The sequence below is a fragment of the Sturnira hondurensis genome, unplaced genomic scaffold, assembly GCF_014824575.4.
Source record: "Sturnira hondurensis isolate 20B ecotype Veracruz unplaced genomic scaffold, ASM1482457v3 Scaffold0025370, whole genome shotgun sequence".
Classification (NCBI taxonomy): Eukaryota; Metazoa; Chordata; class Mammalia; order Chiroptera; family Phyllostomidae; genus Sturnira; species Sturnira hondurensis.
The window spans coordinates 10,445,298-10,467,091 of record NW_028098001.1 but is presented as its reverse complement, the minus strand read 5'-3'; the positions used below and the strand labels follow the sequence as shown (position 1 = coordinate 10,467,091).

The 21,794-nt window shown below is 40.2% G+C and overlaps 1 protein-coding gene across 3 annotated transcripts in view; it reads right to left on the bottom strand.

Annotated features, from left to right (window-relative positions):
* Positions 1–21,794, bottom strand: part of UBE3D (ubiquitin protein ligase E3D) — a 141,538-nt gene that overhangs the window by 38,889 nt on the left and 80,855 nt on the right. The window contains exon 9 of one of the 3 annotated variants that reach the window (XM_037039376.1): positions 20,334–20,472. In XM_037039376.1, the coding sequence (XP_036895271.1) occupies positions 20,334–20,472 (139 nt within the window). Of the gene's footprint in view, positions 1–19,934; positions 20,473–21,794 lie in introns of those variants that run through there. The other 2 variants (XM_037039377.1, XM_037039378.1) reach the window with 2 other exon arrangements.

Here is a 21,794-nt window from a genome sequence, read left to right as displayed (position 1 = left end):
CACATTTTCTGCCTGCCCAGCACTTTCTGAACACCCTTGAAATGTCTGAGGAATTTCTTTTTTGGTCCTACTCTCTTAAGTCAGAAGCCAGAAAACTTTTTTCCTGGTCTCTATGAAGCCATGGCAGCACTGTGAGAACAAGTTCCACCAACCAGACACCCCGCTCAGGACTTAGCTTTAAAAGTAAGTAATTTGAGGAAGAAACATGGAGAATCAACCAATCTTGTGGTGACCATGGAGGGAAGTATCAGTCTTTCCGAGGACAGTAGGGCAAGAAACCATAGTGACATTTCCCCTAAAACAACCAGATTACACATCAGATTCCATTCCCGGCAATAGGCTTTACTACCCAATAGCCTGCAATAAATTCTGCTTCTGCTCAAATTTACCACAGTGAAAGCTGCTGTTTCGAAGAACCCTGACAATATGAGGAATGATAATAAATGAAGCCTCGGAATATTGAGGAATAACAATAGATGCCCTACAAAATTATAACTTGTTAAATAACTAGTACTTCATTAGTTGGTCCTTTACTTTGTTCCTACTAAACAGACACTAAATTCTCATTTACAGGTGGAGAAAAGTTCCCAGCATCACAGGCAAGTACATGGTAGACTGCTATTCAAATCCACATATTACTGACTCCAGAGTCTGAATTGTATAATTGACATCAGCTTCCTTCTTCTCCCATCACTTCAACAGAAGCTATATAAAACGTAAGTCTAATGATGATGCTTCAAAAATACTTCCTGAGGAACAAAATCCCAGCTTGCTTTACTCAAGACCTTTTTCAGTCATTTTACTGTAACTTCTAGACTCATTTCTGTCATTTCAATGTAACTTCTAAACTCAAATGTAGAAAGAGAGTGGAGTTCATTTCACTGTACCTTCTAAAATCAAATGTAGAAATAGAGTGGAGTTCATGTAAAAAGAGAGTAAGAAAGGCAAAATTTGGCCAGATGCTAAAATGGATCCTGGGAGCCACACAGACAAATAGCTTTTTAAAGCCAATTGCTATCAAATACTAAAAACAAAACACGTCTAGAAACCTCTGAGGGACATCAGAGAACATTATTAACAATATGACATGTATCAGAAAAAGCAGAGGAACAGAAAACAACGCAAATTTTTAAAAATACAGTTCTACTACATCCTGATTTCTGTAATCAACTCCATATTACAAATTACCACTTCATCATGGAAAATTTGCAAATGTATTGGGAAGCTTAAAAAGATCTTTCTACACCTGTTTTGGGGACACCAATCACCTTAGCCTCTCTGCACATCTAGAAAACAAGACTCATTTCCCAACTCTGCTTAAATTTTAAAACATGAACACATTCAGTGATAACTTTATTTTGCAGAGAAAGAAGCACAAGGGAGCTTTTAAATGTTGGCTCTCATTATACTTCCAATTATTTCAATTATTTCAGATTAGGCATAAGGCAATTTCCCCTTTGACAAAATGCTGGATAAAGACATCCATGGGAATCCAAATAGCAGCAGTCTTTGCACATATGGTAAATTACGTTCTTGAGGGGAGAAAAGCCGTAAGTTAGGTGACGTAATACGAATTGAATTTTCTTATGGAAACACTATTAAAACAAAGGCTTTAATTTTAAACCTATCCTAACTTTGTAAGTGACTATAAACATCTTATTTAATCAACGCTTCTGCATTATTTCAAACATAATTCCAAAAACAGTAAGGCAACCAAATAAAACTATGTCTACTATGATTTTCGTTTGATTTTATGATAAAAATCAAAGGTCCTTTTATTTAAAAGATTTTATTTATTTTTAGACAGAAGGGAAGGAGGGAGAAAGAGAGGAAGAGAAACATGAATAAACTGCCTCTTATATGTGCCGCGACCAGGGACCGAAACTGCAACCCAGGTATATGCCCCAACCAGGAATCCAACTGGCGACCATTTGCTTTTAACAGCTGACACCCAACCAACTGAGACACAGAAGTCAGTGGTCTTAAGGACTGTCTTACTTCATACATATGGCTTTTCAATAGCCAAGTTGGTCTTGCACAACCCAGGGCCCTAATCACACCTGACAGACATAAACCCTGATCTAATGGAGTTGTGTGTCTCAACATGGGACTGATTTTTTTTTTTTTGGGGGGGGGGGGTAAGGATCACTTAAATATTCTTTGTGAAAATGTCATTTTTATCAAGCTTTTTTTTTAATAATTAAAGAATTAGAGCCCTGGCTGGTGTGGCTCATTTGGTGTGAGTGTCCTCCCATGAACTGGAAGGTTGTAAATTTATTGCCGGTCAGGGCACGTGCCTGGGTTGTGGGTCTTGTCTCAGCTGGGCTGCACGCAAGAGGGGGCCAACATATGTTTCTCTCTCTCTCTCCCTCCTTTCTCCTGTCTCTAGAATCAATAAGCATGTCCTTGGGTGAGGATAAAAAAAATAATTAGATAAGGGGTTTCTATAACTAAAAACCAGAAGACTTCTGATTTGCTTAAGGCACTAGCTCCTCAACGCCACTATCTATACATTGAATATTAATGTTTAGGCACAGATATCTTTAAGATGAAGATGACCTACATTTACTTCTTCAGCATTTTCCATCCCTTAAAATGGGGATTCATGCCATCAAGAAGCTTCAAAGCTTTGAAATAAAAGGTGGCCAAATTCAAAAAGCAAAAATCATTGTGCATGTAGTAAAACCATCACTTAACTTTGAGTTTTATATGTGTTATTTTATATACTATAGTACTATAGTAAACTACAATCAGTGCGACAGCTTTCTGACCTGTATCTGCTACCTCCTGGCCCCAACTCTCAGATGAAGTCTGGTCGCCCTCTGAACACCTCTCCCCTCTAGGTGGTTCCAGTACATTCCCTTTCTTAGGGTTCAAGGAATAAGCCTTGGTCTGGCCTCCCACCTTTTATGAAACATTTTTATTTCAAAGTTTTTGGTATGTTAATATATACATTAATTTGAAATACTATAGACTGAGAGAAAAGTTGCAAAAAAAATAGTCTTTCTATATGCCCCTCACCCAGTTTCTGCTAATATTGATATCTTATATAATCACAAGACAATTTCAAAGCCAGGAAATTAATATGTGTACAATGTTTACTAAGTACACTATAGGCCTTATTCAAATTTTACCTGTTTTCCACTATCGTTTTCATTTCTTGCATTTAGAACTCTAATCCATTTGAAGTTTATTGTTATGTATGCTATAAGATACAAATCAAATTTTATGTTTTTTCAAATCGTGACTCAATTGTTCATAGTAGCATTCAGAATAGCCAAAAGAAAAAAAACAAATATCCATTAACTGAGGAGGAAATAAATAAAATGTGATAATATCCATACAATGGAATATTATACAGCAAAAAAAGGAGTAAAGCATTGAATGAACCTTGAAAACATATGCTAAGTAAAAGAAGCTGGTCACAAAAGACAATGTTTCATCATTTAAAAAAAATTTTAATTCCAATTCATATGTCTCTTCCACCCAGGAATTGTTTGATAAGATAATTTACAAATATCTAGATATAAGAGCCTTCCTCTTTTTTTGTTTTTGTTGGTAAACTGTGGCCTTTGTCATTAAAAAGTGTATTTTGTCATTTTTAATGCTCTGCAGCTTAAAATTTGTATTATGTTTAATGTCACAATCACCACTACTTTTGTTTGTTTCCATTTACACAGTGCAAACATAATTCATGTTTGTCCATCCTTAATTTGTAGTATATCTGAATCACTGTTTTAGTGAGGTCTCTGCTATAGACCATATACTTATGGTCTGTTTATATTGTGAGCCAAATTGTAAATCTTTTTTAATAAGTAAATTAAGCTATTTCACATTTATTGTTATAAGTGATATATTTAGTCATAAATATAATATTTTATAAGCATGAATTTTTAAAAAGATTTTACTTATTTATTTTTAGAGATAGGGGGTGTGGGGAGAGAAAGAGTGAGGGAAACATCCATTGGTTGCCTCTCAAATGACCCCAACTGGGGACCCGGCCCACAACCCTAGCAGGTGCCCTGATGGAAAATAGAACCGGTGACCTTTCTGTGAACTGGTGACCTTTTGGTTCACAGACCAGCACTCAATTCACTAAGCCAACCAGCCAGGGCTATAATGATGAATTTTTAAAAAGACTTTCTATGTTTCTTTCCCTGTAAGAGGTGTATACTGATATTTGGGAAAGTTTCTTATTTTTGTTCTAGTGGTTGCCTTTGTACTTACCCTTATAAATTCTTCTTAAATTTTTATTGCTTTGGGAGAGAGAAGGGAGAGAGAGAGAAACAGGGATGAGAGGGGGAAGCATCAGTTGGTTGCCTTCCCGTAGGTGCCTAGACTAGGAATCAAACCTGAAACCTAGGTATGTACCCTGACCAGAAATGGAAGCTGCAACCTGTCAGCCATGGGGCGATACTCTAACCAACTGAGACACACCAGTAATTATTCATCATCTGGTTATCAAATTTTTTCTTTATTTGGGGGGAGGGGCAATATTTTCTTTATCATCCACCTATTGTCTATACAATGAGTTTTTTCTATTTTCATCGTTCCCTATCCCTTCTCCTTTTGCTTTTTGGTTACATTATTTCAGCTCTGTCATAGTACACAACATTTGTGCATTAGTCTTCTATCATCATACCAATCACTGTTCTAGTCTTCTATGTACATCTCTATATATTTTAAAGGTCAGTTTAAGAGCTTTTTCTGTATAGACCAGAGAGTATAGACTAAGGCTTTGTGAGCCATACGACCTCTGTTGTAATTCCTCAAGCCACAGTGCAGCCGGAAAGCAGCCACAGACAATACGGGGTGGTGTGCAGTAAATCCTTATTTACAAAATCGGGTGGAGGCCATAGAGTGCTGGCCCCTGCTCTAATACATGCTTTCAGAAAGGGCTTAGCAGTGTGATTCCTTAAATTTTTGTGTGGTCAAAACTGTTGCAGTACTGCCTTGATATCTGAAGGACAGATCAGCTGGATATAAAATCCTGGATGCATACTTTCTTTCTTGAAGCTTTAAAAAAAACAATCCTGCCCCATTATTGCCTTGATTTGTTGATTTTTAAAAATCTGATGCTAGCCTAATTATTTTGCCTTTATACATTATTTGATCTTTTGGCCTAAAGTATTTGAAAATTTTATCTTTACCTTTGAAATTCAAGAGTTTTCTTATGATCTATCATAAGCTTGATTATTCTGGATTCATTTTCCCTAGTACCCAGTGAACCCTTTTTCATGTGTTACAGATTCAGGTCTTTTACTATTTCTGGAAAGTTTTCACAAGTATGAGGACATGGGTTTTTTTTTTCTTTTTCCTAGAATTGTTTTTTAAATTATAGGTTCAAATATTAGATCTATAGCATTGTTTTTATTGTTTTTTTTTAAATTTAGGACTCTAACAATTTTTTTAAGAATGACCTTTTCTTTCTTTGCCTACCTTTCATTCCCAATACTTTCTCTTGGACCAGAAAGGTGGTAGAATATGCCACCCCAAAATATGCCACATGAAGATTTTTGGGGGTTAAGGGCACTTGAAAAAAATAGCAAATAAAAGAAAAAAACTTTGACCTTCCTTCTTTCCCCTCAATGCAGGAGATGAAATTCTGAGATCAAAGATGCCCTCCCTGAAGCAAAAGGAAAGTACTATACTTATTATTAAGGGCAAGAAGTTGAGACCAACAATTTTTATGTAAACAGACCTTGTAAAAGTAATTCTTATCTTCCTTTAGCCTGTCCGCATAATTTTGTTACTTATCTATAGCCGCCTCTCTTTGTTCAACCCACTAAAAAAGTATGGAGGCTCTGCCACTTTTTCAGGTTTTCTCCCCCCAGTGAGGGCCTCACATAAAACTAATCTCTGAGTTTTAACAGAAAACTACTGTTAACCAGCCCGTGTTAGTTTAACTCCCAGAGCCTGGTCCAAAAACCCTAAGAAGGTAGAGGTAAAAATGTGCCTCCCTGAAAAGGCCCTGTTTTACTTCTGCCTTTATGTCATTCTCACTTTCTTGGTTGTTTTTCCTATCTTTCTTTAAACCTCTGTTAAACTTTCAGTAGAGTCTATTTTCACTTGGCTACTTTTAAGTTCATTCTTCATTTCTGAGATAATTTTTTCTTCCACTTCTAAGTTCATTCAACGCCTTTTTAAAATTTATCTTGGTTTTTGTTCATTTTGTGTTTCTGAATCAGAGTGATTTTTCACATCCTCAACTATGTGAATGTCCTTCATTCTGTTTGGAGTGTAAACTTAACTCTTAGTTCATTGTTGTTTGGAGGGGAGGATTATTCTTAATTGATGGTTATGATTTTTCTTTTTCTAATGTGCTGCAGAATTTCCCCCCTGACTTTATTTTTGTCCATTTTTATGATATTGGAGTGTTTTATAAACTTCCTATTTTAAAAGGTGCCCCTTTCTGTTAGTCTAGCAAAGTCCAGTTGCTTTGTAGGTTCTTTTGTCAGTGTGTTTGTTTTGGTGGTGGGAAGAGGCCTCTGCATGATTCTCCCTGTCTTACTGAACCATAAGTCCCACCAACCTCACTTTTTTTCTTCATTGCTAAAAACGACTTTTTTTCTCTTTGCTCTTTGTCTCCTCTGGAAGGTATACTGTGGGAAGACTGCCCCAGTGACTGATGCCTACCCTTTTAAATCATGCTGGCCCCTTTAAATCATGTCTTTTTCTTTAAGTTGGTGTATCTGGTTCTGTATGGTGTCTTCCTTTTTAAAATCACATGTACTTTAAAATCCCTTCATTATACTCTATGCTCTAATCTGCTTGGACGTTTTCCTAGCATTTTAAAATTTAGGCTGGATTTAACCTTTCTAATGGCCATTCAAAATCACCCATAGGCACCTCACTCTCTTCAGTCGTCTCTCAAGTTTTCTTGGTCTGTTTTAAAAATTGATTTTAGAGAGAGAAAGGGAGAGAGAGAGAAACATTGACTTGTTGTTTCACTTATTTATGCATTCATTGGTTGATTCTTGTATGTGTACTGACCAGGGATCAAACCAGCAACCTTGGAGTCTTGGGCTAGTGCTCTAACCAGCTGAGCTACCCAGCCAAGGCTTCTTGGTCTGCCTTTGCTCACCAAAAGCCTTGTGGCAGAGTGGAGGTGGGGAAGAAGTATAAGTAATTAAGCACGGAACCTTTTGACTTTTTTCTCCTATTTACTCATGGTTGTTTTGCAGTCTTGGTATTCTCTGTCTCCAGGTATGTGTACAGAATGTCATAGTTGGGAAGTTGTTTTATATTGTTTGCAGTCTTGGAGACTGATTATGACATAGTTGTCATTATTATTTTTTTTTTTGCTACCTGGAAATGTGCAAAATATTTTTTGACACCAGGTGATGTTCCAGAGGATGGAGAAAGAGAAGGATGCAATTGAAAAAAATGGCCAGACAAAAGGAGACAGCTGGGCTCTAGCGAACTGTTGCCAAGAATGTGGCCACGTGGAGGGAGAAAGCCTTCATTATGTATATCCAGGGTCAAACCCGGGCTGAGACTTTTCTCTTTGATTTTCAAAACCTGACCAGGCATAGTTTGGGTATTTTGGGGTTTTTTTTGAGGGGTGGAGGGAGGGTGAGTACACAAACAAATGGTTTACAAAACTGGTAAATAGCATCATCTTCGCAATAAAACTCTCCAACCCCTCAACATTATAACATGACAGTACCAATCAACTATAAAACAAAATTAAATAAACTCATATATCCAGAGCAAGTTCAATTTGAATGGATTTCAAAAGTGTCTAAATACAAGTTATGTTCTGGACACCATCACTGAGTTAAAAAAAGAAACAATAGAATTAAGAAAAAATACAGTGAATGGTTCACCTAGTTCTACTATAATTAAGCACAATTTTCTTTCCATTTTATGCACCTACAAACATGAAAAGCAAAACCACGATTTATTTACCTTCAAAAATCACTCTGTAATTATGACCTGAACTACTGACATTGAGTAGACAACTCAAAATCTGGGGATGTTTAATTTTATTATGACCCAAGGTGTCTCATTTTCTCACCATGCTACCCACCCATCCTGAACAAATCTGACTCCAAAGATAGACAGTAGTGATAAAATGTGATACACCAATTGCAATGATTATGAAAATGGCCACAGCTTACCTTTAGGATTTACAAAGTGCTTTCAGACAGGAAGAGTGGTCCTCATTCTCCTCCCATAGATGTGAGAACCAAGGTTAAGTCACAAAAAGCCAAAGATGACACTAAAAGCCCTTGCCTTGCATTCTTTAAATTATGGCAATGGCAGATAAAATATAACATGTACCTCCCCAAACAAGCTAAGCATTTCCTTGGACCAGAAGCATGAAGTCGGGAGGCAGAGCTGAAGTCAAAGTCTGCCCACGGGGTGGAAAAACGTTCATGAATGGAGGAGACCCAAGACACCTGCTGCGACCACTGCGATGTACGTGTAACTCCACATTTAGAGAAATGTGGAAAGCCAAGCTGCCTGCTGATGTAACGAGTGATCTGTGAGAAGCCCCGATATCTCAGCGAGGTCACCATTATGGACCTGGTGTTGGGCGGGGCCCTCAGGAGGAGAAAAGAGAATTCACATAAGGTGAGTTTGCAAACCAAAAATCTAACATGTGCAGAAATCAAACCCTAACTGAGACAGCCACAAAATCACCAATGATAAGAATAAGCAACTCTAGACAAAATTAAAATAATGAAACAAATGAAAATGACTTAAAAGCATGTATGTTTCATATCCTCAGAAGGATTTTTAAAACTTGATATCTTGGAAATATAATGTTATGTTATATTTCCATTGTACAATATAATATTTCCACATCATATCTCTATTGAAATAAAATTTAATAATGGGGATAAGTACCAGAATTATTATAAACTCCAGTACTAAGGAATTTATCCTGAATGCCGATAATATATATATGAAACATTTAAGAGACAAGTGGCTAGCTTGAAAGACTCCAAAATATGTCTAACAGGATGTCAAAAGAAGAAAATGTGGGGGTAACAGAGATTTAAAATATAATGGTTGACAATTTTCCAAAGCTAATTAAAGATAAGAGTCCTCAGATGAAACGGTCTCAGAGAATAGAATTTTTTTTTAATCCACACGTACACATCACTGTAAAACTGTATAGTACATCAAGCACAAAGATAAAATCTTATAGACCACTCAGGAAAAAGGGATGGATTATCTTCAGAAGCATAGCGAATAATCCCACTGTCTTATCAATAGAAACAGATGACAAAAGGCAATGAGCGATAGATCTTCAAACTGTGAAGGGGTACAGAATTCTATAGCTAGCTTGCAAGACTATGAACAACATGAAGACATTTTAGATATAGAAAGATTAAGAGTTCACCATTCACATACCATCAATTAAAACATACTAAAGGATATGGGATTCAAGAAAAAGACAAAAAGCACAACAACTGATGTGCATATATATAAAATTAACATTGAAATATTTAAACTGAATAGCTAGCATTTGTTTTTAAATCAAACAGAAACAGGAGTGAATAATGGGAGGGATGTAGAGTGAGGGGAAATAATGTGCTCAATGCAGTTAAAGTACAGCAAGGTTCATGCGTGTCTGAAAAAGATAAAGGTACTGAAGAACTTTGTTTTTACTAGGAACACTTATATTTATATTTTCTATGTTTAAAAAATGTAAGAGTAATCACTAAAAAAAGAAAACTGCATGCTACTGCTTCCAAGCCAGCAGATAATTTTTTAAGATGAAAAACTATAAAGATATCAGAAGACAAGAAGTAAGAAAAGAAGAAAAGATAGTACGACAGCAAAACACATACACTCCCCTCCACACACATACACGAAGACAGCAGACACAAGTCCAACTGCATTAGAAATCACAGGAGCAAGCGGATTTAGCTCGCCTATTTAAAACACTATGTCTTCTTTGTGCAGTGCACTAACAGAAGTTAGTGCACCAACAGCATTAGAATACTTGGGGGATTTGATGCTGACAAGCAGCTGACAGTTCAAATGGATAATGTCTCACATGTTTACTGTTTTTACAATGATTTTCGGGTTGAAATTAAATGAGAAAAAATAACTCATGATCAGCAGGAACAGAGTCAGAAACATTGGGGCTGTGGGTAAATGTTGCTATTTATAAAGAACTACATTTGGCTCTAAAGAGACAACAAAGGCACTAGCACCTAAATATTACTTGGCCAATTCTTTACTCCAATTTATTCTGTGTCCCGTTATTCCAGCTTTGAATAATGCACCAGATGCCCTGTTGTATGCTACGGACTGATCAAACTGCTGTACTTTACTGAAAGCTAACTGCAGATGCCAACTGCATGAAGCCCCATTTGAAGCTACAGAAACGCTTTCCCTGCTGCCACGGCTTCCAACTTCTAGCCTAGAAAGAAGCAACAAGCTGATCTTTAAGGGGAGGTTGAGCTTAGACTGGATGCCGACCTTTTTTTCCAGGCTAACTTAATTTGCAAGCGTTCACACTACTGTGAATCCTTCAAATACTAAAACACAGAATCAGTGGATTTTTGAGCTGAAGGAATAAGAAACTTGGGACCTAGGCAGGTAAGTGACTCGTACCCAAATGATTGCACAGCGGCCAAGACCAAAACCAGACCCACCTCCAAGCTCTATGCCAGGGTTTTTCCCGACATTGTCCCATGTCAGGTCTACAAGAGTGAGGACCAAAAATACTGCTAAACTGACTTCATTCTTGTTCCTCATAATTCCTTTTGCCTCGTTCCCCAACACCTTCTCTGTTCTAAATCTTCTCACTTTGCTGAAGTGATTAGTTACTAGGAGGGCTCACGAGAGATTCTCAGTGAAGGCTTAGAATAATTCCACCTTCCAATCCATCATTCCCTTCAAGACTGGCATCCTTCCCTCTCTGGCCAGAAAAGCTCCTGTGTACAACATAGTAGTTTCCTTCATGGGAGAAGTGAGTTCAGTCATTTCCATCTTGATAACACTTTGTTTCTAAAAGCAGACATATATATTTAGCCTCCTTCTCAAGAAAGCAAAAGACTCTCCACCAGGAAGCCACTCAGCTGCACACAGCTATGCTCAGTGTGTGGGAAAGAACCAAGTCAACCCTGGCTGGTGTAGCCCAGTGGATTGAGTGCGGGCTGTGAAGCAAAGAGCCAAGTCTTCTTGTCAGTAGTTCCAGTTGAGGGGAGAGGCTCACCTTTCAGAAAATCTTCTTAGCATAACCATCTTTACAAATACAATAAATGCAAAATGCAACCGCCCTGGAAAATTCCTAAGCCATGAATGTTTCAGTGTGGACCCTTATCCAGATTCAGAAACAAAGGGTGAAACCAGAACTGGAGAAGCTGATGGGGAGGAGAGAAGGAAGAGGGAAGCAGAGAAGACAGGAGCTGTCCAGAGAACACTCCAGGTTTCTTCCTCTTCCTCTTCTCTGACACACAGCTGACCTCACACTGAAGGGGTGGCCTGGGTTTCTCAGGCAGGAAGAGCCAAGGGCCAGACAGAACTCATCCCATCATTCTTGACCCTAACAAGCAGGTCAAGCTAAGACTCCATTCTCTTGGAGAGAAAAAAAAAATCTAAGTAACGTGGTAGCTTTACCTGTGCTTTTCATCAGTTAAACACTTTCAAGAGGCTCAAAAGTAATAAGGACCTAGTTCCTTTAAGGAATAAAGTTATTTTATTCAGCCTGTATGACCGACTCTGTGTGTTCTACTTTAAAACGAACTTCATAATTTACCCAAGCCTCTCATTGGACTGTTAAAGACATTGGGCCCCATAGAGGTTACCTGACTAGGCCAGGGTCTCAAGTCCAGTTGGAGGCAGATTCAATACTAGACCTTGAGTGTCCTAAGTCAAGGTGAGGGACTTGCTGTGAAAACAAGAGAGGCTGTGCAGGCTGCACACCCCTGAGGAAGGGAGGAAACCCAGAGACACTGGGGACACCGGGATGCCAGGTGCTTAGGCCGAAGGGCAGAAAGGTGACTTGCGGAGGCACCTAACACCCGAGTTCTACCAAGCATCTGAGTGTGAAAGGGAGAGGTCGTGATAGGGAAAGAAAGGAAAAGAAAAATACAAACTTCATGATGATTCCGTTTACTTCACAGTTGGGGACTATTGTTAATTGCAGGTTAAAAAGGAAAAGGGAAGAAAAGGGAAAAATAATTAAGCTATCTGAACTAGTGATAGGTGTTTGTAATAATTAAAAAAATGTTTTTCTTTACACTTTGCACTTCAGTGGGAAGATATTCTATTATCATCTGCTTCTTACCTTGGTTCTTAAAACCCTTTATCAGAAACATTTTGGAAGTTTGCTATAATGCAGATTCCCAGTTCTCCCGCAGAATTACTGAATCAGACTCTCTCAAGCTCTCACTCAGAAACCCGAATTTTAAACAAGCTTCTCAAGGACACCGACATTTAACTACCAGCACCACCCCTGTTCCCGTCATTGCAGAATTAGACAAACCCATCTGTCCTCCCCACGCCCACTGCAGTTACACAGACCGAACACAGGGACAGCGAGGGCCCTCCAATCACAAAGGCTGCTCAGACCCTACCAGGCCTTCCCTCCCCAACACGCCTGAAGGGATGAATTGGGCTGTGTAATAGTTGGTTTAACTTTGAGATCCTGTATTGTCAGGCTAAAAGTACAAATAAGTATTGCTTTGCTAATAAAAAACAGACCACATCTTCCGTTGTGAGTATATATTTCCTTTAGTCGGGGGGAGAAAAGTTAACTTACTAGGAACAAGCAAACAAACAAAACACAGAATCATTGACTTTCTGGGCTCTCTTATTCCTGCTTTCTCTCAATAAGGCCAAAGCTGGAGCTCTCCTAGCACAATCAGTGTCCTCTACCAAGAGGCAGCTCCTCAGAGTAAAGGCCAGTGTCGGGAAGGGCTGGGAACTGTCCAGTGTCCCTTCCAGGCCCAGCCCTTTGGTAAACAGAAATGTCTGAGGCACAGGCCCTGAGATGGGGAATCTGGGTGGGTTGAGCTGCCTCTTGAAAGATGTGATGTGGCAGCAACATGGGCTGGCTCTCTCCCTGGCCCCATCCTCCAGTTACTCGAGAATATAGGTACACAGGAAAGTTTAGTAAGAAAGGAGGCAAAGGAAGGGGAAGCCAGACTAGAGACCTGTATTACACTATGGATACCTGCTTATTTCACCAAACCACTGAATGCCTTGCTGGGCAAAAAGAAAGGAAGAATGCAACATCCTTTCATACCCAAATTGCCGAGGCAATTCTCAGAAATCTGTTTGGAGGAGAATGAAAACAGAGCCATAATCACTACCTTTGAGATCAGATTCCCTATTATGAGCAACATTCACCTCCTGATTATCTCTGCCCATGAGGGAAGAAAGGAGATTGACACACCTCAGGGACCAGGTGTCAGCACTACTCCCTTCTTCACTTTCTGGAATGTGCACATAGATCACCATGAGCGCTGTGGAAGTTCTAGCAGTGCCTGCCATCTCCTGCAGGTCTGCCTGCCTCCTGATGACATCTGCAGCAACCTTACAGCCTCCCTCCCCATCCACTCTCACCTAAACAGCAGGACTTTTATAGATAAAGTCTCAAAGTGCCTTTGACAGTCTGAGCAAAGACTGTCTTCATATAAGATGTTATGCCCTGACTAGTGTGGCTCAGTGGGTTGAGCATCCTCCTGCCAACCAAAAGGTCACCATTTGATTCCGGGTCAGGGCATAAGCCTGGGTTGTGGGCCAGGACCCTGGTTGGGGGCATGCCAGTGGTGACCGATTAATGTTTCTCTCACGTCAATGTTTCTCTCTCCCTCTTTCTTCCCCCATTTCTCCTCTCTCCATCAATCAATCAATCAATCAATCTTTAGAAACAGAGGAAAGAACAAATATTGTCAGTAAGTGAGTCCCAGCATCTCCAACAAGACCAATTTTATACCAAAATATATTTCTCTGTGTATGTGTATATATAAAAAGTATACATAAAAAACACTAACAAGAATTACTCTAAAATTTCAATATTTACTTTATTCCCACTGATTTTAAGGTTCTTTTTAAAAAATATTTTATTTCTTTTTTTTTATTTTTAGAGACAGGGGAAGGGAGGGAGAAAGAGAGGGAGAGAAATATCAGTGTGTGGTTGCCTCTTATGTGGCCTCCACTGGGGACCTGGCCTGCAACCCAGGCATGTGCCCTGACTGGGAATCGAACTGCAACCCTTTGGTTCACAGCCCGTGCTCAATCCACTGAGCTACACCAGCCAGGGCCCTCGTTGGAAGGTTCTTTATAATTTTCTGTATTTTCCAATATTTTATCATGTGACTATTTTAATCATTTTCTAAAACGTTACTTTAAAAAATGATTATGGCTATAATTTAACTATAGATGAACATGCATATAATCTGCATTTATGGAGTGCAATGTCTAAAACTAGGATGAAAAAATGGTGTAGAGAGAGAAACGTCACTTTCTCTCCTTTGTAGTCCTTTTGCTGCTACAGGCCTGTGAGGTTTGAGGGCCTCTGCCTGCGGATTTCTTGGAAGCCCCTGCGGGTTACATTTCATAAGCTTAAACCACAACGTAGCACTTCTGTACAATCAAAGCCTTTCCCCTGAGATGCCAACAAGTGGCCAAATGATTAAACCAAATTTTCATGTTATCATCTTCCTCTCTTTTGATACATACATTAACAGGTCATGAAAAAGTCGCTGAGTGGGAGGATTATTTATAAAATTAATCATTTTTAAACAATTGAGAAGTTGAATACATGGCTTTTACTGCTTCATGCTTCCCCACTGAATAGCGTATGATTTCAAATCCTTCTATAGCTGAGGATCTATCCCTGACCAATTCTATTACGGTAATAGATAAGCTCTATAAAACCTTGTTTTTCCTTTTCTACCAATCCTTTCAACCATATTATTCAACCACACAGCATATATATAAAACTGTAATCTGATGAAGGTCAGCTTATTTGCCAGAATCTATAAAGCAGGAGAATGTTTCTCACACTGCTCCCATGGTCGAAGGTAGTAGTTCTCTAAAGGATGGTATTAATAAAATAGGTACTGTTGCTGCCTTGTGGTAAAAGTAATATGTGTAAAACCCAGGACTGTTAAATAGGGCCATTCGGTATTTTCTTTGCTGTAACCGTCTTGAGATGGAACAAATAACAGGCTCAGAACCAGAAGACCAGACTGGAAACATGGCCCTGCGTTTGGGTAGTTGTACGAACTTGCCTACAATACTTTGCACTTTTACAACAGGGGGTGTGGTGAGGACTTAAAAGAAAATACAACGTCTATGAACACATTTTAAATTATGATAGAATGCAGCAATCTACCTGTGGCAAAGAAGAAGCTTCGATTCTGCGGCTCTGCGCCATTGAAAACCCCATCCACACAATCCGGACAGCCTGGAGCAGCTGGATGGAGCGAGAGTCAATGAGGTGAGGTGCGGGAAGGAACACTAAGCGTGTCCTCAGCTCAGGGCTCGAGGCTGTGGAAACTCTCTATCTCTTAGTTGAATATAAGTTTCCAAGGAAGACTCCTCTTGGGAATTCTCAGTGGGCGTCAAGCCCTAAATTAGGAGGCAGAGTTTAGCCAGGTGACTCAATCAATTAATGGAATGCTTCCTCATATACCGTGTTTAGAGTGGATGAGACCCAAATGAAATAGAACTGGAAGCAGGTGCAGACTGGAAAAGCAACGCTCAGCCAGGGGCCTGCTGGGCCTTTAGCACGACTCATTGCGTACTCAGAAATGGCCAAGGCAGATCTTGTTCCTGTTGTGCCATTTTGACCAAGGTGGCCCTGAGCACAAAGAGAATTGTCCACTCACTTAAATAAATAAATGACTAGATAGATAAACAAATAGATCCCCCCACTTTACAATCACCAGTTACATCTGCAGCACTCTTTCTGCTGCGGATAAGCAAGACGGCCACAGAGACTGCACGGGAGTCCTCTGCCTTTTCATCCACATCTTTCACCATTGGACAGAATACTGGCTCCCCATCTGTGTTCTCAGAGCATTAATTCCATTAAATGTCCCTAGAAAAAGCCTTCCTATCATCAAGGACAATCAGGAACAATATTTATTATATTCTTCAACTAGGAAGGTCACATTGCTCCTTACACATACACGAAAGGCCCTGAAAAGTCCTGCAGGTTAAAAAAATCTAACTTAGTTTAACCAAATTTATTTTAAAAGGCAGCTTTACCTGGAGGTTAAGACTAGGGGATTCTAGAGCCAGGCTTTGTACCTTGTACCCCTCCATTCACTAGTTGTGTGGGCACAGGCAAGTTACTCTCTCTGGCTCGTTCCTGCACCAGTGAAATGGGAATAATAATATACCTTCCTCACGGTATTTTTTTTAATGAAAATGAAATGAGCTAATAAGTGTAAATCATTGACAACAGTGCCTGGGTAACAGAAAGCACTGAATAAATATTAGCCTTTATAATTTACATTATTAATACATGATGATTAAGTACCAGTTGTTTCTATAACACCTATTTATAACCTAAGGAACTCATGTCCCATGGGATACAGAAGTGCTAGTATAGAAAAAAAGTTCCTTTACACTGAAGAGAAGTCAGCATCCTGTGTAGCACACAAAGCGTAGCATAGGAATCGACGTTACAGTCTCCAATATCGGCTCGCCCTTCAAGGATCCCTTTCTCATCTAGAACACTGAGGTCATTGGACTAACTGGTCTTTCCAGCTACAGTAGTCTAGGATTCTAAGGAAAAGGACAGCAATTTAAAGCAGCAGCCATGCCCAGTTCTGGTTCCAGTGGAGTTGCTCTTAAGGCTCTACCTTCTAGACACCATCCATATTTAAAGTTGCTATTGCCAGCTTTCAGTTAAGAAGCTGGTTGCTGCCCAGCAAGATGAATATGGAAATGGCCTCCTGCCACCTCACTCCAGCGTTCTGAAGCACTCAGAGCAGAATCAGACTGGCAGCAGTCAGGACGGCAGCAGGCTGCACGCTACCCCATTCGAGAGGACCTCCAATTCACCCCCCATGGTTTCTGGCACCAAAGCTTGGACATCACTCCTGTTCCGCCTTCTGTGGTCCCCAGTGCCCAGAGGGAGCCCAGTCCTGTACACTAGTTACCCTGCTCATCTTGACTCTTGCCAGCTCTTTACAAAGTCTGAACTCTTCTTCCAGTCTTTCTCATTTATACAAAGCCCCAGGCTCTAATTACAATGCAAATACCCATCTGCGCTCAAATCCTGTCCACATCCCTCAAATCTGAACCTTACCTGTTGAGTCCACCCTGTCTCAGCAGAGAAAAGCTCTCCTTTGCCCTTGAGTGTTCATGCCTCTGTTTCTCCGTAGCTCAGTGTTTGGAATAATTCCCACTCTCTAGAATGTCGAATGGCCATGTCAATTTGCGTTCTATTTCTGTGTCCATCCACCCACCCATTTATAGCCAGTCATCTCATATTTATTAAGCTGCCTACTTCCAAGTTCTGTTGATACAATACTGAACAAAAACATACATTCTCCCTTTTTTCATTTAACACACATTGCAGTAGAGAAAAAAGGATAAATAAATGAACAAGGTGGTTTTAAACAGTGAAAAGTGCTATGGAAAAAATGAAATTATAGATAGAATATGCTGGTGGGGAATGGAAAACTTGAGGAGGAGGGTCAGGTTAGCTCTCTTAGGGGAAGGGACTCTTGAACTGAGACCTGAAAGAAAAGATGGACCCAGACATGCAAAGATCTGGCCCAGAATATCTCTTGATAGCAAAGAAAACCACCAGTGCACAATCTCTATGGCCAGAACCAGCTTGCTGTGATAGGCAGCAGGAAACAAGGCCAGTGTGGCTGGAACAGAGCGTGAGGGAGAAAGCAGGAGAAGAGGCCAAAAGGTGAGGCAGGGCCAGATGTTGCCGGGCTTGGTTGGCCAGGTTAAGAGGTTTGGATTTTATTTTCACTGCGATAAAAAGCCATGGACGAAGTTTAAGCAGAGAGTGACAGGGTAAGTCCACCCTTCTTCCTGGGGCTGCGGCAACAACAACTACAGTAGGTGTCTAGCAATTACACCAGTGATTCTTAACCAGGTCCCACGTTCTGCTTGCTCACAGTCACACCAGGGATATTAAGGTACTGTAACAGAGTACAAGTTAAAATGATAACAAATCCACCCAAAGAGGTCCCTACTGGCCTGAGGAAAATGTTATACAGTAATTTAAGACATTAGAATTTCATACATGTAGATAGCTCCAATTAATAAGATAAACCTCTCCCTCTGGGATTTGGCAGCAATAATGGCTCAGGCGGGAGTGCTGCTTGAATCCTCAGAAACTGAAAATCACATTTTTACAAAAAAAGAAGATTGCTCACAGTAACTCACTTGGCCTGGATTACAACAGAACTGGAAATGTAAGGGTGGTTCTCTGACAAATGTCATTCCATTATTTTACAGCTCTTGCCGATACAGCCCTTGAAAAAACTACATTCAAGTGAGTCCCCAACTGAAAAAATAAATCCCAAGTAGAGGGAGATGAGCAGCCCCATTCCTTGCCATTGTAATACATGATTAAGGAGGCATTGAAGGTGAAACAACAGAGTATCTCTTTCTAATTTGACAGACGATCTCCCCTTTTCACTAATCCTTTGTTTTGGAGTGAAGGCCTGCATTGGGAAGTCGATTCCTGGTATATTCATAAGAAGAATGCATCTTTCCAGGGACAGCAACAGGGAAAAATCTCTTAGGCAGACATTGTTCATGAAATTGTGACAAGTTCTCTGTACCTTTGAAGTTGGAAAGTGTATGTGCTCCTGACGATAACATTCAGCAGATGGACTGAGACCAGAGGCAGCACAACCACTAACAGAGAGGGTCATTCAGTAATTAACACCCTGACAGGTCTCAAAGCTCCTGTGAGTAAAGGTGCTAGGAGAGAACCCAGTGCCACCAAGCACAGGCCAGGCCTGCATGCCAGTGTTTACAGAGCCCGAGCTGAGACTCCTGAAGGGGGCAGGACCATCTCCTGGTCTCATGAAGAAGCCCAGCCTGGGCTTCCTCTCATATCCCCCACACCCAGTCCAGTCCAGATTACTCTTCACCTTGAATTGTTCTAAGTATACAAATAAACAAAGTAACTATAAATTACTACAGAATAAGGGGTACTACTGACACTGCCCTGCCACCCCACCCCCAAGACTTCAGCAAGTCCTGCATTTAGGGGGCAGATGCAGTTGCCCGGGGCCTAAGCCTAGTGAGTCCAGCTCTGTCTCTAACACGCTGGGTGCTGCCTGGTCAGCTCACTCCGTCTCTCTGGGTCTCAGTTTCCTTTCCTACAATGTGATAAGGTATTCTCTAAGGCCCCTGGAGTCCAGGATTGAAGTTGATAATTGAGTAATGAATGATTAATACACACGGGTACACCACAACCAATGAAGTCTGGACTTTTATCAGGAGGAAAATCACAGAGATAATCAATATAACAAATTACCATGAGAATATGGATGCAAATTACATCGGAGCAGCTATTTTTTTTAATCAATTTGCTGAGCTATAATACATAGGAAAATCCATACCTTGTTTTAACACAGAGGTCCACCAAGCAATGTATGCTGATCCTGAAATTATATTAGGATACATCAGCAACCCTCCAGAAGCAGAACCAACCTACGCTGACTTACTTCTCAAGAAGGCGCATGGCCTTCTCACCAGCCTCAGAAGGCTTGTGAATATTTTCCTGCTGTCAAGAGTCATAGATGTATTCAATCACACTCAGTAGCTACTGGGTCACAACTTAGGTGATTAATTAACATTGTAATTCTCATTTGCCTCCTCAGCAGCAATCAGCTGCCTGCCTGGGAGTGAGTAGTCTTGCTGGGCAGTCCCTATTTGCTGTTCTGTTTGTCCTGCTCTGTGGTTTACTGGGGGCACCAATAAATATTCAGGACAGTGGGAAAGTGACGAGGGAGGGACCAGGGGGAGAGGGAACAGGTGCCGAGAGTGGGTGGGGGACTGTCACCACGAGCTGAAAACCCTTGTTCTAGGGCAAATCTGGGGAAAAGGAAGTGGCATTCACACTGTCTCTGCCAAATGTTCTTGCCTTTTCTCTCAGAGGCAGAAACGATGAAGATTCAGAGAAGAAACCCTGGAGTCAGATGTGGATTCTGTCACTACTAGACAATGATCTAGTCGATTATGAGCCTCTATCTGTTTCTTTATTCAAAAAGGGATAGACAAGACAGTACATGCATTATGCTTGTTATTATTTTATGTGAAAATGTGGGTTTCCATGGATTACCTCCTGCGAAAGTCAGGCTCCTTAGAAAACAATTACAAGTAAAACTGAGATATCACACCCTGGTAAAGGAGCAATTCCTTACCCGAAAGGAATTCATGGAGCGGAGGGAGGGAGGCAGCACGGCAGTATTCCTTGATAATATCAACAGCAGCTCCAAGCAGGTTGCAGAGGGCAGGGTTAAAGAGTGGACGCTGATGTCACTTTCCCAGGAGCTGGCAAGCCTGAAACACATAGATATGCGCAATGTCATCATTGCATCTGGTCACAATTATTTTAAAGGTCTGATGTAGAAGAAAACTTCCATTTGTAGGAGGAAAAAGCAATGAACAAAAAAAGAAAAAGAAAATGGTTATGCAATAAGTTCACAGAGTAAATGTCCAAGACATTTCATAGTGTTTTTGGTATAAAACAGATAGATTGGGCATTTTTTTCAGGTCAGATCAACATTTTATACTCAAAGTTTAAGAGTCATGAAACGCAGTCTTACTTGTGAGGGAGCAATGTGGAGTCTGGGAGGATAACAGCTGACGTGGTGATGCTTCCTATGTTTTGTGCTCTGTTCTACATATGCATCTTGATCAATCTCATGTGTATGAAATGGATCTATATTGTTATCACCGTCCCACACACGTGGAACTTGTTTCTGAGCTGGATACGCCCTTTGGAACATCCAGTTCCGTGGCTTTCAGACTTTCAAAAAGTGATCGAATTCTTTTACCAAAACTCTTGTAAAAGCTTGTGTTATTAGTAACGCGAATAAAAAAGCAAAGCTGTTGTCAGAAGGGGAAGGGTTGGCAGGAGGCTCCCTTCATGTTGCAGAATCGGTCATTGAAAATCCTTTAGGAAAGGGACCTGTCTGAGATGAGGAGGATGTTTAGAAAATGATAGGGTTGGGCCTGATCCTGATTTCTTCACTTCTCCCCAGTGCTTAAAGAAGAGGGAAAAATCAGGAAATCATTACGAGAAAACATAATAGCATGAATTTTATGCTATCAACTCTTCTATTTACAGTACTTGAGTACTTCCTGTCTGTGTGCTCACCAAAGTGTCTCTTACCACTGTCCTGATTTTTAAAGAGAAGTGCATGTGTGTATTTGCCTTTCCATAAACTTCTCTCTTTAAAAGTCAGTGGTGAATTCTGAAAGTTTAGGGAGTGTCAGTGCTTGAGAGCACAATGGATTTTAACCCTCTATAGGGCGAGTCACAGCATATCATTTAGCTGTGTTCAGCAGGTTAACTATTAAGCTGATACATTTCTGGTGTTGGGTTCAGAGTTAACTCTTCTTCGAAGCATTTGCCTTCTAGTTGGACTGGAATAGGACACTGTCCACCTTCCTAAAAAATGGTCTGTTTTAGCGAGCATACTTGTCGTGTCTTTTCAGTGTTTTACATATTATTTTAAATTGAGTAGCTGTGACTTCCTGCTTTTACTACTTGTATCAATATAACATTCTCGATGTTTCTCTGGAATGGAAATAAAAATCTTGCCACCTCTGGTAAAAGTCAAATGTAGTACCAGTGCAGTGGCCCTAGGCTCATCCGC